The 19090-nt window shown below is 47.3% G+C and overlaps 1 protein-coding gene across 1 annotated transcript; it reads right to left on the bottom strand.

Annotated features, from left to right (window-relative positions):
• Positions 1 to 2716: 2716 nt before the first annotated feature.
• On the bottom strand, positions 2717 to 3134 carry PtA15_3A541 (uncharacterized protein; the record flags this gene model as incomplete). The annotated part of the gene is made up of 2 exons (XM_053167519.1): positions 2717 to 2851; positions 3045 to 3134. 2 exons carry the CDS (start codon positions 3132 to 3134, stop codon positions 2717 to 2719), a joined length of 225 nt encoding a protein of 74 aa, XP_053018727.1.
• Positions 3135 to 19090: the final 15956 nt, after the last annotated feature.

The following is a 19090-nucleotide window of genomic DNA, read 5'->3' as shown; positions in this document are numbered from 1 at the left end:
CTCAGCTTGCTGAGTATCAGCTGAGCCAGGCCAGGGAAAAAGATGGGAATCAGCTTGGACAGGATCAGAGCTGAAAATCAGATAGGCTAGGGCCAAAGATGAGCATCAGCTGAGCCACAGCCAAGGCTGAGCATCAGATGTGCCAGGGCCAAAGATGATCATCAGGTGGCCAGTTCCAAAGCTGAGCATCAGCTGGGCCAGGTGAAAAACTGAGCATCAGCTGAGCCAGGGTAAAAGCTGAGCATCAGCTGGGCCAGGGCCAAAGCTGAGCATCATCTGGTTTTTCACATTGAGTGCTTTGATCCTGACACCTATCATGTGAGCCGCAGATGTGCTGGTGGAGAGGAGCAGCAAAGGAGTAGTTTTGGAGCTGAAAAAAAAGCTGTGTCATGTCACTTGCCATCAGGTGACTACTTTTTTTTCCTGGTGCAGTACCTTACACGTACCAAGTACCTGCAATAGTTCACATTATAGTACATTCCTTTTACACCTTTACTAGAGGTCAAGGTGACTTCGCTGCTGCACATTTATGGGCCCTCCTCATGACTGAGTAATGCATATGATTGCATATGGTATGTTGTGTGTGTGGACAATCACTCTACCAGAATTTCCACCTTAATCAAAGACATCTTTTGTAAATCAGTCTTCATATTGATTTGTTTGATGCTTTGTTATTTGGCTAATCTCACAAAAAATACAAAATTCTTCCTCACAGAGGGATTGCAAGGTCAAATTTGGAATTTGTCCTGAGAGCTGAGGCAAATGTAAAATCACTTTTAAATAAATTCAACATGGCAGATCACGACATTTTGCCTCAACCTAAAACTGTGCCACCTCCACCATAATTGAACTCATTATTAGTACCAATTTTTTGGCCCATTCCTCATTCTTCACTCCCTAATGATATATTGTCCTCTTCAGTGATTCAAGACAATGGATTTGCACCCAGGTACCTGAGTGTATCCACTTTCCAGGTACCACAGAAAACTCTTATCTTCACTTAAGACACTTTCATTGGTTCTATCAGAGCATGTATTTAATCAATGGGCAACATGAATGACATAAAATAATAATTGCAAAGGTTCTAATTCATCTTTTTGTTAATTTGAAGAGAAGGGCATAAAACCTCTTTCATGATTCTCACAATTCTGGGAAGCCCATCCCAAATCAAGGAAGATTGTGGGCTTGCTGTCAGCTATTCTAAAACCCCACCACTTTCTGACTTTCCTCAACCTACACACTTGACTAAAAGATTTCACAATACTAAGAGATTTATTGCTCATAAGATACTGGTCTATCTTTCAAGCACAGAGACAAGAGAAAATAAAGAAAACAATGTTTTTACCTAAGAGCAGAAAAAACAAAGGGTAGTTACGTTACGTTGTGTTATCCGCGCGATTTTGGTAACGTAACTACCCCCGTTATCTGGGCCCCCCCGTTACTTTACTAGTAACAGGGACATTTCAGGCCCCGCGCGTAAAGTAACGGGCCTCATTCTTGAGGCCCGTTATTGCGTTGCCCCCCGGATAACGCGATAACAGACCATTTAAGGCTTTTTTAGCCTCATTTTTTGCCCTTTCTCAGGGGCTCCGCGCGCCCGGATAACTCAACAAGCATAAAAAAAAGGGCTTAATATGTTGCGCTAACGTAATCGCACCGCTGTTACGCGTAACGCGTAGATAACGGCAAAAATTCTGTTACATTACCGTTATCTACGCGTTATGCGTAGCGTAACTACCCTTTGTTGGCGGAAAGTTGGCCGACTCAGGTAGAGAATGTTCTGATAAAGAAAATGGCTGCAAAGCCGCTGATGTCGCGCAGTGGCGATAGAGACAATAGTGTCTAAGAGAGGCAATTGCGCTCGGCGTCAGTGCTATGACTTCTGGGAAAGAAGTATTAGAAGAGAAGATCTCTTACTTGGACTTGGTAGGTGGAGCGCTTAACACTTGCCTATCCAAGCTACAAGGCTTTGGGCACTCGTGGTATCTGCAGATTATAAATTCTGACAGTTAGCATTTTCATGCTATTGATTGGCACTACAGCTCAGGACTTACCTTCTCTCGAAGGGGTGGAGATCCTTTTGCTGAGGCTGGGACCTGATAGGTCTTGGTTGGCGTGCTGTATCAAGGATAGGAATCCTGTCAGCATCGCTGTCCTAGCTATGGCAATCCTAGCTTTCCCACTTATGTTGAAGGTGTTTGGATTTGCTTGGATCGCTTCAGCACTCCGTCTATTTTCGACGTGGCTAAGGGGAGAGGAACAGAGTTTCAGCTCTCGCTTATTCCTTCTGTCTGGGAGTCGCATGCATATGCATGGACCTAGGGAATGCGCGGACTTACCACTCCCCCTTGCGGGGTTAGGGTTTTGTACCTTGCGCTTCCTCTGATCTGGGGCAAGCCCTGAATCTTGACATTGACATGCTAAAATGAAAAATTCATGTTGAATGCTCACAATGTTCAGTGTCAGAATGTTGTGAGTGTGTCCATTATAATTTGAAATATAATCATCTCTTGTCAATCTGACATGCCTTTTTTGGGCGGAAAGCCCATGTTGTTTGCCATCTATACATACTTTATTATCTCTACTTATTTAGTGTCCATCATCAGAGACAGACGGTAGCAAAAGCAGAACAAAAATAAAGGGGAGAATCTGTAGCTTCTCAAAGGTAGTTGGGAGACATTTTTTGTTTTCTGGGGGATGTGGAGGGTCCCAGAAATCAAGGAGCAGAGAGCGGGGAGGGAGCCTTATGCGAGGGTCTGACCAAGCTGCCGAAGACCTTGACATTCAAGGGTCTTCCGGCGTGGTCGGTAAGGACTTGGATGCACTGGAAGATTTTGGGGGCGAGGAGGGTCTAGAGCAGGTTGTCAAGGAAGATGGAACCCTGGACGGGCAGTGGAGCAAAGGAGAGCGGAGAGCCAGCTGGGTTGGTGGTCGGGAGCATGTTGCGCCAGCCGTCCAGCGGCAGGAACATACCTGCAGTGTCTTAAACGTTCACCGTCTGCCCCAACGTCCTGTGCGCCAAATTAGAAGATGTCTTCCGATACCGGGATCTGGGCACAGGCCTGCGGGTATCTGGCAAAGAAGTTGGCAAGGGTGAGGCCGGGGTTGATGTTTGCGTACAAATGGAGCGCCATTGAAAATCAAGGGTCATTCCTCAATCCACCAAAGCCCTGACCAAAAAAGAAAAAGATATCAGGGTTTGGCAAGATGTTTTTTTAATCCACGGTAAGAACTTACAATCTCCTAACAAGTTTCGTAGGGTGGGGTTAACTTGTTGAGGGAAACTGGTGCTGGACATACAAGGGCTGGTTGAGCCAATCGACAATCTCGGCGTAGGTCATGTTGGCCAGCTTGCCCAGCAGGCCATCCTTCATGGCAATCCAGGGCTTCTGGAAGTCCGCGTTGGGCCGCTTGACGACTTACTCCTTGTGCGCCTCGAGCCAGGCCGTCTGTTTCCCGCCAAGAAGCGCAAACATTGTCCAAGGCATTCTTCATCTGTGGTGTTCAAAATTGATTTTCAAACTAATTTCTACATAAAATCATAAGAACTGCATGTCCAATGTTTTGATGGGGTGAAAGTTGAGGGTTCTCTTCATTTCAAACACCTCTGAAAACTTTGATAAATCTTATGATTTTATGTAAAATGATATTCAGAAATAAATTTTGAACACCCTAATCAGCCTGAGGAATTGGAGACCAAAGAAGTATGCAAGGTACGAGTGCTTGCACTTACTTGTCTAACTAGTTCCACAGCTTGATCCCGCGAGTCGCGATCTTGTACATGGGCTCGCCAAGCTTGTAGATGACGGTGATGATCCCGCCTGCCTTTCAACTGTAGGTATCTTCCACAGCTTGTTGGGGAAGGTGGGGGCCTGTAAATGTACAACAAGTTCTTCATGAACATTGTGCGGGTGGTGAAGAGGACGCTTTCAACTGGCATGGGCTAGAGCTTGAATACAGCAGTGCTATTATCTGCTGATAGGTGCTTCTGAATTTGTGGTGTTGAATTTTGGTTCCATGTTGCTGAAGTGGAGGCCAGAAACTAATCAGGTCAGCAAAAAAACAATGATCCGTGTTTGTGCTGGAGCAAAGGTGGGTCAGGAATCACTTGCGTGGCTCCAGGTTGCTTGTGGTGGTGAATTACAAACAACACAATACATAGTCAGGGTCGCAGTGGTTGTCTCGGGGCAGCGGCGTGGCGGTGGCATGTTGTTGTCAACAGTTGCATAGTAGGGTACACGGAGTCAAGGAGCATGCCAGCGGGGTGGAACATATAAAGAGGTTGTGTTGTGTTTTCTTTACCCCCAGGGCGTCCTCTGCCGCTGTACTTCCAGCGTGTGGTTTGTCCTCAACCCCCTCCGCTGTTGCACTTGCGCAGTTTGAGGGGCTCTCTTCGGTGGCCCCCCTTTGCATAATGCCTTTAATGCGCGCGCTGGGGGCCATCCACCCACTATTTAAAACCCTGCTAGACAGGGATGGATAGTGGGTCCAGTTTGTGGTGTTTGGAGCTTGTTTCTGTGATTTTTTTTTCCCTCCAAAAGGGGGAACCCTTGCATATTTTTGTGTAATTTGGTTAATTTGTAGGGGGAACCCTTGATCATTGTTTCTGTATTTCTATGTCTTTAATAAACTTGGATTACATATGTATATCATTAGATACAAGCTTAGGAATGTACCCTTGTTATACATTACTTTATAGATAACCATATTTAAATACAGTTACAATAATTTACTGTTGTTATAAGAGTTAAGTTAGGTGCAAACAGTAAGATTAAAATACATTGTAATATTACTGTTGTCAGCGGGCGTCTCTAAAGTGACGCACCAATGAATAGAACTGAAAACAATTAGTAGAAGATATCTAACTAAATCTAACTACTAAAAGGTGGAACAACGGACAAAGGAGAAGTGCGCAAGGGACGGGAGGGAGAGTTGTTCAAAGAATGGGAATGGAAGAGAGGAATAGAGAGACGAAGAGAGAGAGAGGAAAGATATAAAAGCCCCAATCACAACCTGTAGTCGTAATTGCTTTGGCTTGGTAGGCGAGTGGATCTTTGATTCTTAGTAATTTAAGTCTATCAATAATCTGGGGATCTCTTCGTAGCAAAATCCCTTGGGTTTTAACTTCTTAGTTTTGCGTACTACGCGCAGGGACAATTATTGCCGTAGACACTAGTTGATATATGTTTTAAGGGTACTAATCCCTTATTAGGGAATGATTTCCTGTTTTGAGTTGAGGTCCGTGAATCATTGCGGACTTTCTGATCTCTTAGCCCGTTTAAAGGTTAGTTTTACTTTCTTTAAGCGCTTCTTTGTTTGCGCTCTGTTTCGCGTTCTGGTTCGCGCTCTGTTTCGCGTTCTGGTTTGCACTCTTGTTCTGGTCTGCTCTCTTTGTGGCGCTCTTTCTGGCGCAGTAAGGTGTTACATTCTGCGCAGGGGTTAGTGAAGTAGCCTTTTGGCGTATTGAAGTATCTTCTTCATGCGCTCGAGGCTGACAACTGTAGACATGAAAAACCCCCAAGACAGGTATCACTCATTTATGCCCTGTTACGCCTCAGTCCCTATTTACATAACATATTGGTTATGTAAATACATAAACAATACATGATGTAATCCAATTCAAAGAGCACTGGATGGAATCACTGATTGGTTATGATCAGCTAGTGTACACAGCTACTGATCTAGGATCAGTACTGATCATTACTTTCCCCTCTATATAAACACACCCCCCAGGACTGTTTATCCCTCAGAATATTCTTATCACAGCAAAGTTTAACCCATACTATAGTTAAACAGTGCTTTCATTCTCACCCATCTTTTAATTCAGGAAAAACTTCAACTCTTGATTACCCTTACCTTTCTGCAGGTAAAACCACGAACCCAAGTTGAGTTATTCCTTGGATGCCTATTAACACCCTGCGTTGATCTGAATGCGCCTTCATTGAGCAAGCCTCTTGGTCAAGATTACTGATAGAGTGAAACCTTTTACAGGTCTTACCACAAACCCATTGGCCCATCCTTGGCACTTTACACCATCATCTTTCTAGTAACAACCCTCTCAGACACAGTTAGTTACCTACAGGCTGACACCCCCACTCCTCCCAAACTTCCAGCTAGAACACCTACTCCAGATCTCCCACTTCTGGACATCCAACTTGAACCATGCTTTGAAAGACGCCTTACGGCATCCATTCACGCACCTCAACTGGCCCTGCCGCAAAGTCCCCCACCTCCTCCCAATCCTCCTCCTGCTTCCCCAGTTCTCCCTCCTCGCATTCAGGAACCATCTGCGCTGTTGCAACTTTGCCAGCCAGAACCCACCAAACCTTTGATCCCACCGCGCAAGTCTTCAAGAACTATACACCTGCTACGAGGACTGGACCAAATCTGCGGATGCCACAGACAATGTCAACACCCCCAAGACTTGGAAACAGTTGATGAAGTCTCCCCATAAACGGCAATGGCTGAAAGCAGCCAATGAGGAGTTCTCCTCTTTGCTTGGTATGTCCACGTGGCAACTAGTTCCTTTTCCGCAGAAAAGGAAGATCATAAAGTCTAAATGGGTCTTCAAGGTCAAGTGGTGCGCTGACAAAACCATCCAAAAGCTAAAGTTGCACCTTGTGGCAATGGGATACGTGCAGATACAAGGAGTAGATTATGAAGAGATCTTTGCCCCCACTCTGCCTTTGGTCCTCTTGTTGATGGCAGTAAAAGGTTGGAAAGGTCGTCAAGTGGATTTCAAAATGGCTTTCCTCAACGGCAAGCTCTCAGAACCCGTCTACATGGAACAACCTAGGATCCGGCGCATCCCGACTGGGTCTGTGAAGTGCACAGATCCATCTACGGTTTGAAAAAAATTCCAAAGGAATGGAACATCAAATTGCATTGCAGTCTCACACAATCAAAATATGATCCATCTTTATACTTCAAACTGGACAACAACACATTAGTTGGAGCTGTGACGGTCCACGTGGATGATTTGGCAATAGTAGGTGAACCGTCTTTTGTGGACCCACCAATCACGGCCTATCACAGCTCTTTGAAAAAACTTCAAGGTTGGGGCAGACAAGGATCTACACCACTTCCTGTCAATGAAAATCACACACAACCAAAGTGCCACATCTATATTTCACAATCTCACTACATTGACGATCTACATCAATGTTTTCTTCAAAATCAACACATTCCCGTATCCACTCCAACCAACTCCGTGTTTGAGGCCCTGGTCCCTTGTGCGCAAGTGGAATTATCCTTGCCGGTTCCATACAACCAACTAATCAGATCTTTACTGTGGGTGGTGCAATGCACCAGGCCAGAAATTGGTTTTGCTGCCAATCAATTATCTCAATTCCTCAGGACTCCCACTGGAAGGCAGCGGTTCAAATTGTACTTGATGGCAACAAAGGGTCTCCGGCTTTGCCTGGGTGGTGCACTAAACTGCTCTGGATACAGCAATTCACATTGGGCAGAAGATCGCCCCAACAGGTGCTCAACCTTGGCGTACACTTTTTTGCATTGTAGACGGGGCAATCTTTTTTTTTTTTTTAAAGTGTAATTTTGCCTTTGGCATTGCACACTATGAATATCATGATATCTACCTACAAGCATTTTTGTTATATATGTTTTTATTTTTTTCCAGTATGAACTTGTTTCTATGGTCTCAGCCTTAGAGTCAACACAGTTGACCTAAAACTGCCTTTTATCTGCATTTTATACCTAAATGTGTTCATATCTTTTTAACCTTAAGACATAAGGTTTTTTAGACTTCATATTTTGTTTTTTCATGCAATTTCAACCCTAGTTACAACTTATCATTTCTTTGTAACTCTACTCTTTCTCTAAGTTCCTCCGATTGGATCCCGCGACTCAATGAATTACGATTGAGTCCCGCGACTCAATGAATTACGATTGAGTCCCGCGACTCAATGAGATTTATGGCGCGCATGCGCAGTTGTGACGTGGCAGCGCTACCAGGCGCGCCAACCACTTGTACATGTGTAATTATGTAAGCAAACTGTGAAAATCTTTGAAGTCAGGATCTCCCTTGCCTGGGGAGGATTGACAGACTTCAGACACCCAGAACCACACCCCCAGATAGCCCAGGATCACCACCAAAGAGGATACCACGCTCCCAGTATACCTACCGTCACAGGCGCCTAGGATATTGACAGTAAGTATCACTCTTTCACTGAACCTTGACTATCTCAGAGGTAGAACTCTGTGTCTCTTGATTGCTCTCTCCTTCTGCTTGCTTTTGCCCAATCTTTGATCACAGGTCTGCACCTATCTTGACATCATCAACCAAAGGATTCTGCTGCATCATATCCTTCTTTTTCTGTGGTTTTTGTAAGAAACAAACCACATAGGTTTCCCTTTAAAGAACCTTGACTATCCAGAAGGAAGCTAAAAAATTGTGGCTGGATTAAACTTATCTAATCCAGAAGCCCTCCACGTTTCTTTGGTGAGAGGAGGCTGTTGCACTCTCTAGCACAGCTTGGCAGCACTCTTCTAAAGAGGTATCATTGCCAGTGGACGTGCATTCCCACCAAAATAACCTTGAATATCTGCTTATCTTGATCCCGCTCAGTTTCTCTCTCTTTTTCTCTCTCTCTTTTATATTTGTATTTTCTTTATCCAAAGAAATCCAAATATTCCTCCCCTACTTTCTTGTGTCCTGCTGTCACTATAGAGACTCAGGCTCACATATGGGGCCAAGTTCTGTAGAGGATGTGGTAATCTTAACAACTAGGGACAATAATGATTTGTGATGTGGGTTTGTGGGGTGGATGGGGTGCAACCATTTGTCAGGTTGATTCAATAGCAAGCTTAACAAAGCCTCCCAGTGAGGCAGCCCCGCAGGGTCTCTGTCTCACAGAGAGGCTTACCTGCAAAAACCTGTATCTGGCCTGAGAGCCCCAGGAATATCAGCCTGTATCAGGCTTTTTCACTTTTTCCTTTTTTGTAAATCAATTGTCAGCCCACTGAGGCTGCCCCTCAAGACTTAAGAAGTGCTTTGGAGTGCGCTTCTTCTGGTGTAATTTAGGCCTTGTAGCTGTCAATATAAGGCCTGATCCTTGCATTTGAAGTTTTCAAACACCAAGAAAAGCGGACCATATTGAGAGATTTTTTCTTTTGTAAATGCATTTGGCTTTGTATCAAAAGCTGTTTCAATCTATTGAAACTGTTTCAATCTATTGAAAGGCAGTTGAAGACTGCATTCTTGCTTACATCAGCAGGAATGCGCCTCAAAAAGAGGCCTTTTTCAAACTGATCTCCAGGCCATGAACCAAGTGCTATCAGCCTGTGACTGCCACCAAATTAAAGAGGAGAAGAAGGCCTTTCTTTGGTGTCCGGGGCGGGGCTCAGTTCTTTTGGGAAGTGGGGTTTTTGGGGGCAAAAAGTTAGAGATTGCCCAGAGGTCCAGATGGCCTAGCGGTAACCATCACCTGCGGAAGCTCGGTGTCTCCCCTGTGACAACATAGTATAATCATTTCGAAGAGAGTGACAAGTCCGTTGTTTGAATCCCGGTGGACCCAACCCCTGGCTGCTACCCCTTCTGTGCTTGGACAACTACACACCACCCATTCTAGCTTAACTAAGCCTCTTGAACGGAGGGTCCGGGGTACCCCGCCCGGAGGGCTCTCCGCAGGAGAGGCTTACGCCTAATGTCTGAAGTCTGGCAGGGAAAGAAAGGATATCCAACCCCAAAATCACTAAATAATTGTTTAAAAATCAGCAAAATATGTACAAAAAAAACTGAATAGACAGTTTCATTTAGGGTTCTCAAAGTTGAAAAAATAAAAAACATATCATATTGTGGCATACTGCCATAAACACCTTTTTTGCCAAGGCTTGTTTGACAGCTTTTTACAGTCCCTGCAAAAATGTTTTTATGTCATCATGGCATATGCCGGTATGTCTCAACTTTGAGAACCCTAATTGGCAGTGCTGATGTGCACCCTCACCCAAAATTTTGAGCAAAAAGCTCCAAAACTGATTGAAGGAATCTGTTTTGAAGGTCAAAGGAACCCTGAAGGATATTAAAATGCTGTGAATATCCATTTTTGGATTTTCTGATAATATGCACAATTGAATTTCCTATGGGTCAGCCTAAATGCACTCCAAAAAAATCCCAAAAGCACTCCAAAAGTGAGTGTATGGAGTGTGCACTCCAATGATTGTTGGAGTACAGACTAGAGTACTCCAAGTCAATTGGAGTGCGGAACCGGGGACTCACGACTCTTTGGAGTGCACCACAAAGAACTCCAGTGGCCAGGAAATGTAATGAGTGCCCATGAGTCTCACTCCATCAGATTGGAGTGCATTCCCCCAGCACTCCATTCCTGATATTTTTCTCCTCCTCAAAAGGGGAGTGCCTACAACTTCAACCGGGCTATGTACAAACACACCCCACTTGATCCTCCTGATATCCATGACCGGTACAGACCGGCATTGAGCGGATTAACATCTCCTCTCAATGACCAGTCTGTACCGGACCGCCGGTCATTGAGGGAAATCACCGCAGACCGGTCATCGAGGGGAGTAACATCTCCTCTCGATGACCGGTCTGTGCCGGTCACCGACCTCTCGATGACCAGCGCGGACCGGTCACACCTCCCGATGACCAGCACAGACCGGTCATCGAGGGGACTCACACCTCGATGATTGGTCACACCGGTCATCGAGCCTAATAACACCTCCTCTCGATGACCGGTGATGACCGGTCATCGAGAGGGCTCCCACCTCTCGATGATCGGTCAGTCCGGTCATCGAGGGTAATAACACCTCTCGATGACCGGTCATCACCGGTCATCGAGGTGAGTCACATCTCTCGATGACCGGTCAGACCGGTCATCGAGGGTAATAACACCTCTCGATAGGGGAATAACACCTCCTCTGGATGACCGGTGTGTACCGGCCATCGAGGGGAGGTGCTACTCTCGATGACCGGTCGGTCTGACCGGTCATCGAGAGGAGGTGCTACTCCCCTCGGTGACCGGCACAGACCGGTCATCGAGGGGACTCACACCTCTCGATGACCGGTGATGACCGGTCATCGAGAGGACTCACACCTCCCGATGACCGGCACAGACTGGTCATCAAGAGGACTCACACCTCCCGATGACCGGCACAGACCGGTCATTGAGGGGACTCACACCTCTCGATGACCGGTGATGACCGGTCATCGAGGGGAATAACACCTCCTCTGGATGACCGGTGTGTACCAGTCATCGAGGGGAGGTGCTACTTTCGATGACCGGTCGGTCTGGCCGGTCATCGAGAGGAGATGTTACTCCCCTCGATGACCGGCACAGACCGGTCATCGAGAGATGTGACTCAACTCGATGACCGGTCACCACCGGTCATCGAGAGGTGTGAGCTGGTGTGAGTCCTCTCGATGACCGGTGGTGACCGGTCATCGAGAGGTGTGAGTCCTCTCGATGACCGGTCTGTGCCGGTCATCGGGAGGTGTGAGTCCTCTCGATGACCGGTCATCACCGGTCATCGAGAGGTGTGAGTCCCCTCGATGACCGGTCTGTGCCGGTCATCGAGGGGAGTAACATCTCCTCTTGATGACCGGCCAGACCGACCGGTCATCGAGAGTAGCACCTCCCCTCGATGGCTGGTACACACCGGTCATCCAGAGGAGGGGTTATTCCCCTCGATGACCGGTCATCACCGGTCATCGAGAGGTGTTATTACCCTCGATGACCGGTCTGACCGGTCATCGAGAGATGTGACTCACCTCGATGACCGGTGATGACCGGTCATCGAGAGGTGTTATTACCCTTGATGACCGGACTGACCAATCATCGAGAGGTGTGAGTCCCCTCGATGACCGGTCTGACCAATCATCGAGAGGTGTGAGTCCTCTGGATGACCGGTAAAGACCGGTCATCGGGAGGTGTGACTGATGACCGGTCCGCGCCGGTCATCGAGAGGTGGGAGTCCCCTCGATGACCGGTAAAGACCGGTCATCGAGAGTAGCACCTCCCCTCGATGGCCGGTACACACCGGTCATCGAGAGGTGTGACTGACTGTTGACCGGTCCGCGCGGGTCATCGAGAGGTATGAGTCCTCTGGATGACCGGTCGTGTAAGCCCCCTCGATGACCGGTCCAGACCGGTCATCGAGGGGTGCGATTACTGTGGGCACTCCAAAAAAAAGGAGACTTGGAGTGCACCCCAATGCACTCCATTTGGTATTTGCCAGCTGGAGTGCAAAGCCAAATCCTTCACTGAAAAGGTGGAGTGCTTGGGCTTGCACTCCATTTTTTTTGGAGTGCATCTAGCTGCACTCCCCTATTGTGGTCAATTTTGGAGTACCCAGTTGTGTACTCCAATAAACATGGAGTGCCCATCTGGGGACTCCATGTTTTGGGAGTACAAAATCAAGGCACTCCAACTTTTTTGGAGTGCTGGCCCCCCAAAGCCAAAAATGTGGAGTGCACAAAGTAAAAGTTTGGAGTGCATTTAGGCTGACCCTTTCCTATCTGCAGCAAAATGAAACACTACATGTGTCACATCAACAATTCTGGCGCTGAAGCTCTACAAAAAACCCCGAACATCACTCTTGGACTATAAGCATCTCCACCGCGGGCCCTATATTGGGGGACTATACCAAATTTAGTCACCCGGGCCCAGTTTAGTCCCTCCACCGGAGGGAGTAAAGAAGGTCCTAAACTTGGAAAAACCCTTCCGGGCCCTATACCAGTCCCAGCTTTGAGACCGTATAGCTCCCCAGATAGTCCCCCTCATCCACGTATCACACAGAAAACCTCCTGGTGTCGTGATACTGCACTACATTGCGTACACAACCCCCGATATCTCCACCCCACACCTTGACCCAAATCAGCAAATCCAGGTCATCTCTCCATTTGACTGAAATGCCAAGAAGAAAAAACCACCCCAGCAACATCAATACAGGCGATGAAGATGATGATGAAGGGCAAATTAACAACAATGGCGTGTTGAAGTGTCAATCTAGCACTGCTTAACACATTGTTGCTTACACATCCAATCACCATTGGAGGCAACACCACACATCATCATAAGCATGCATCTACTGTATTCAACTGCAACATAGCAATGTTTACTTAGCTCAATGGTTAGAGCATCCCTCATGAATGCTGAGTATGTGAGTTTGACTCTCACAGTACATGAGGTTGTGGGTTCAATACCCACTTCACTCGGAAAATACTTTTCACTTGTTCAATAGGTTATGAGCCCAGGTAGCGCTTGCTGCTTCAAAATTGAACTTGGAAAGATTGGTGCATTGCGCGCAACCCTGTATCAAGCACAGGGGAATGTTGAAGTGTCAATCTAGCACTGCTTAACACATTGTTGCTTACACATCCAATCACCATTGAAGGCAACACCACACATCATCATAAGCATACATCTACTGTATTCAACTGCAACATAGCAATGTGTACTTAGATCAATGGTTAGAGCATCACTCATGAATGTTGAGTATGTGAGTTTGACTCTCACAGTACACAAGGTTGTGGGTTCAACACCCACTTCACTCGGACCTTTCATTTCACTTGTTCAATTAGTTATGAGCCCACATAGCGTTATGCTGCTATTCAAATGAACTTGGAAAAGATAGGTGCATTGTTTCTACCCCTGCAACTAGCAAGGGGGAGTATTGAGAGTAGATTGTCTGCCCAGTTGCAGCATACCACAATGCCAATGTTAAATGCACTTAGTTTGCAACCTCTCGCATATTATGTGTGTCATCACCTCAAACTCATTTCTATGCAATGTGTGTACTTTAACTTAGCTCACACCACCTGCAAATGGGTGTGGTTTTCTCCGCAGCCACAGCCAGTGGTTTTCCCTTGGAACTCGCGCGGCCCCCGGAAAACTCGTGCGGCCCCCGGAAACCATCATTCGGGATGATGATACACATAACTCACCCGGGCCGTTCATCTGGCTGGTCAAATGACGACCAGCCAAGTTGTGCAACTTGATGACCGGCGAGCCGCGGGTCATCAGGACACACCAATGACCGGACAGCCGCGGGTCATCAGGACACACCGATGACCGGACAGCTGGCCGGTCATCGAGCTATACATGCCTCAATGACTGGTCAGACGGCTGGTCATCAAGGCAGACAGCTCGATGACCGGAGCCGGCCGGTCATCAAGAAGGCAGACACTGATCAATGACCGGTCATCAAGGATACACCTCAATCACCTCAGACCGGCCAGCTGGCTGGTCATTGAAGTGTCCTTGATGACCGGCTGGCTCCGGTCATTGAGGTACATGTATACCTCGATGGCCAGCCGTCTGACCAGTCATCAATGTATACACCTCAATGACCGGCCAACTGGCTGGCCATCAAAATTGTACCTCGATGACCGGTCAGCTGGCTGGTCGTCAAGGTATACAGGCACCTTGATGACCGGAGCAGGCTGGTCGTCAAGGCATACACCTTGATCATCCCTGTCATCAAGGCTGGATCATTGATGACCAGAGCCGGCCGGTCATCAAGGCCTTGATCATTGATGACCGGAGCCGGCCGGTCATCAAGGCCTTGATCATTGATGACCGGAGCCAACTGGCCATTAAGGCATACACCTTGATGACCGGCCAGCTCGGGTCGGTTCATCAAGCTACATTCATACCTCGAAGACCAGCCGGCTGGCTGGTCATCGAGGTACATATGTTGATGGCCAGCCAGTTGGCCGGTCATTGAGGTGTATATCTTGATGACTGCTCAGATGGCTGGTCATCAAGGTACATGTACCTTGACATCAAGGACACCTCGATGACCAGCCAGCTGGCCGGTGATCGAGTTGTATCTGTGCCTTAATGACCGATTAGATGGCCGGTCATCAAGTGTCTACCGTCTTGATGACCGGCCAGCTCCAGTCATTGAGCTGTCTGCCTTGACGACCAGCCGTCTGACCAGTCATCGAGGCATGTATACCTTGATGACCGCCCAGCTGTCCGGTCATCGGTGCGTCCTGATGACCCGCGGCTCGCCGTTCATCAAGCTGTACAACTTGGCTGGTCGTCATGTGACCAGCCAGATGACCGGCCCGGGCGAGTTATGTTTACCCCGAATGATGGTTCCCGGGGGCCGCGCGAGTTCAGTTGGAAAACCACTGGGTGTGGCTGCGGAGAAAACCACACCCATTTGCAGGTGGTGTCAATGGTTAGAGCATCACTCATGAACGCTGAGTATGTGGGTTTGACTCTCACAGTACACAAGGTTGTGGGTTCAATACCCACTTCACTCGGACCATACTTTTCACCAGTTCAATATGGCAACGGTGGGTTTTTTTATTTTCAAATGTTCATCATTTATGGTGTTCAAAGTTGGTTTGCATAATTTTATGCATGCATGAATCATAAAATCATAAAAATATTTTGGTGTGGAAATTTTGTATTACATAATCAGATAGTCATATCCCCTGCAAAAAAGATTTTATGATTTTATGATTTATGCATGCATAAAATTATGCAAACCAACTTTGAACACCATAATTGTTTGTCATGACTAAGGCCCCGTTTGGCACCAATATAATCAGTGATAGGGCTGGACCCCGGGTGATACCTGAGAGCCTCCAGCCCTGCCGTGGTAATACCCGTTGGGAATACCCGAGGAGTAGACCAGAGGTTTTGATCCCATGGAAATACCCGCAGATAACGGGTTGGGTAGACGGGTAAATGCGGGTATTTTTTGCGGCGGGTACCCGCGGATATACCTCAGAACTATAGGGTATACCCGCGGGTACCCGGTCTCTCACGCCTATTTATTGGACTTCGGGTTGTTTATGCCTGAGACAACTTCCCCAGGGCTTTGGCATCAGGTGTAAGCACCCAGATGCCCATTCATGCCGCGCCTTGGGCGGCCAGATGGTGCAAAAAGTTGAGCACACCGGCCTTGCGCCGCTGCAAGGCACAAGGCCAGTGTGCTCAACGCCTGAGACCAAATACCCGTTGGTCCCCGTGAAATCAGCAGAGTGTCCCGGCTTTTATACCCAAGAATACCCGATGGGTATTTTTTGAAGAGAGCACTGCCGGCCCCCGACCTGTTGGGTTGGATATCCGGGTATACCCGTCCACCCCGTCTTTGGGGTCCAGCCCTAATCAGTGATATATTTCACAAATATTTCACAATTATATTGGTAAAATGCCAATGGTGTTTGGCAAACCAGCATATTCAAAACATGAAATAATTTATAATTACAGTTCCTACATGCCAATATATTGGCAGCAAAATCAGACCCACCCTTGCAACTCCCAACCTTGATTATTGACCTCATCGAGTGGATACATCATACAACACTCCACTAGCTTGATGTATCCACTCAATGAGTGGACTCATATATCCACTCAATGGCCCGGTTGGTCATTGAGTGGATTATATAACACTCCACTTGCTTGATGACCCTTGATGACCAACCGGGTCATCGAATGGACTTATCCACTTGATAGCCTGGTTGGTCATTGAGTGGATAAATATTCCACTTGATGGCCCGGTTGGTCATCAAGTGGAGTAGGTATCCACTCAGTGACCTGGTTGGTCGTCAAGTGGAACATACTCCACTCAATGACAAATTGGGTCATTGAGTGGATATAAGTCCCCTCAAACCGTCCTGTTCATCAGGTGGACTACACACCAGGGGGGAATGTGTGGCACTCTTCAGAGAGTGCCAGACCGTAATTTCTTTCAGTAACCTTGGCTGATGTCAACTGTAACTTGATGTTGGTCCCATGTTAATGTTGTGAAGAAGCAAGGCCAATCTCATGTGTTGGCTAAAACCATGTGAATTTGAAGTTCACATCAAGCGTTGGGGAACTCCATTTCAACTCAGGTTGAACAGATTTCACAACTAGTTTGGAATCCACATTGAACTCATCAGCTGCTGTCACCATGAATTTCATATATGGAATTTGGGCCTTGCAGGGCTTGACTCTTATGTTTGACAAGTGACATGATTTCTTGTACCGTTTCCCAGTGGCTTGTTCAGCAACTGTGGGAGGATCAACCACCATGTTTGGTCCCACACCTTCAGGGCAGCAGGGATGCAATGGCCACCAGAGAAGGCTCAGAAGTCTTGAGCCAGCGTTCATGATGACCCATGACATGTTTCAATGGCACATTCACCACCTGAGCTGCACCGTCTCTGAGAACTGTGTAATCATCAGATGTTGCACATCTGGCACATCTTACAGCCCAACATCCTGAATCCCTCCCCACTGACACATCCATATCATTCTTGCATGTATGTGGATCCATGGTGTGTTATTTTTGAACAGTAAATTATGCTAGCTCCTGTTGTGTTATACATGAACCCACCTCAAAGGTTCCCCGGAGTAGTACCTGGTCCCTTGGCCTCCGGAAAAAAATGAGATCAGCCATGCTGAGTGGCTGAGATATGGATGGGTCTGTTTCTCCTTGCAAAAAAAGCATGTCATCTCCCTCCACAAAGGACTGCTCAATCACCATCTACCAAATGCTGGCCCAACTTCAGGCCAGTGCCAGATACACAACTTATTCCCAGAAAACAGTGGGTCTGTAACCAACCACATGGGTCAGTTGGGAAAATTTTGGTCTGCATGGGTCCATTTCACTGCTCTGTGTTTGAGCATGAAACTCGTGAGAATGCACTTCACCTCACTGAAATTGTTAATATTGTTCTTTCAAAATTCCCACCCGCAAATCTCCATGTCATTCATGCTATGGGTTAGGGCTTCCTTGACCCAACTATGATAGGATACACCCACATACCTATTCTGCAGGATGAAGAGCACTGCTGTCACTCCTCAGATACCTGCATTACAGCCACCACTATTGTGGTGAAACAGTGTAGGAGAGCCTGGCTACAACACATCACCTGAAGGCCCAGCAGATCTCCCCTCCAAGTTCCCAAGCCAACCAAACTGACACAATGAGTGTCACACTACCTCCCCAAGATTTTAACCCTCGCCATGGGCGCTATGTTGTGATCTTCAGCTAGCTCCACATCCCATGCACCGTCCAGCCCCAATGAGCCACTCCACTGTACATCACAAAGCTAACATTAGATCTGTCTTTCTTGTGAAGTAGATTGGGTTTAAATGCTGTATTCCATGAGCCATCCTCCCTCCAATCTCATTTCCATGGACACCAGGAGCCCCATGCACCATGCAGACCATGAATGAGCTGTGCTGGTTTATTGAGAGAATCAATAGATGGAATTTGATTTTGCTCCTTGGACTGGCTGTTAGTTTTGTGTATTGCTGCCACATGAGCTCACTGGATTGTCATTATTTGCTCCTCCAATGTTTCCCGCTGTCCCACGGAGTGTCAAAGAGACTTCTGGCAGATTCAAGCCTGCCGACAATCCCATATATCCTGACACCCATGGATGTGTCTGTTATATTCATGCTGTCTCCTTCCCATACCACAAGATCCTGTGAGAGCTGACAGTCTCCTCAGCGCCTCATAGGCTGAATGCAGTGTGGTAAATATTGCGCTTTGTGTGAGTCATCTGCGGCCCTTATAAAAGCCCTTGAGTGACAAGCAACCTTGAGACACTCATGATCAATTAATTGGCAGGATGGCCACCGCCAAACACAGTGTCCTTTTGCCCGCCCCCCCCCCCCCCCCCCCTGTGACGTGCACACCAGGTTCCGCATAACGTGTGAGACTTTTGGGGTCAGGTTCTGCTCCAAAGGGGGGATCTTGTAGTGGTCCCTCATCAAAGTTGGGGTTGCGGGAACCCCAGTGTGATAGATGAATTTTGCATTACAATCTCGATGTCATGTGATAGTCCACGTGCCCGCCACAGGAGGTGCCGGGTGGCTCTCGCGAGCACGAATGAAAGAAGCAACCCACAGAGGACAACTGTGATGTCCAATTTAACAATACCCGCCGGGGTATTTTGAAAGACCCACTGGGTGAGGCGTCGATATCTCTGCGCCGGGAAATGTATCACACAACCTTGATCCCACTGTGCCCGCGCAGAATATGTGCAGCAAGCATTGCCAGTGATGTCAAATGGTGAGGGAAGGTAATTGGCCAACTGCGGTTGTCTTTTGAGACGTTGGAGTAGAGAGGGGTTTAGGGTCCGATGAGCCCACAAGAAAGA

This window comes from Puccinia triticina, chromosome 3A (genome assembly GCF_026914185.1).
Source record: "Puccinia triticina chromosome 3A, complete sequence".
Classification (NCBI taxonomy): Eukaryota; Fungi; Basidiomycota; class Pucciniomycetes; order Pucciniales; family Pucciniaceae; genus Puccinia; species Puccinia triticina.
This window is presented reverse-complemented; position numbering and strand designations above follow the sequence as displayed.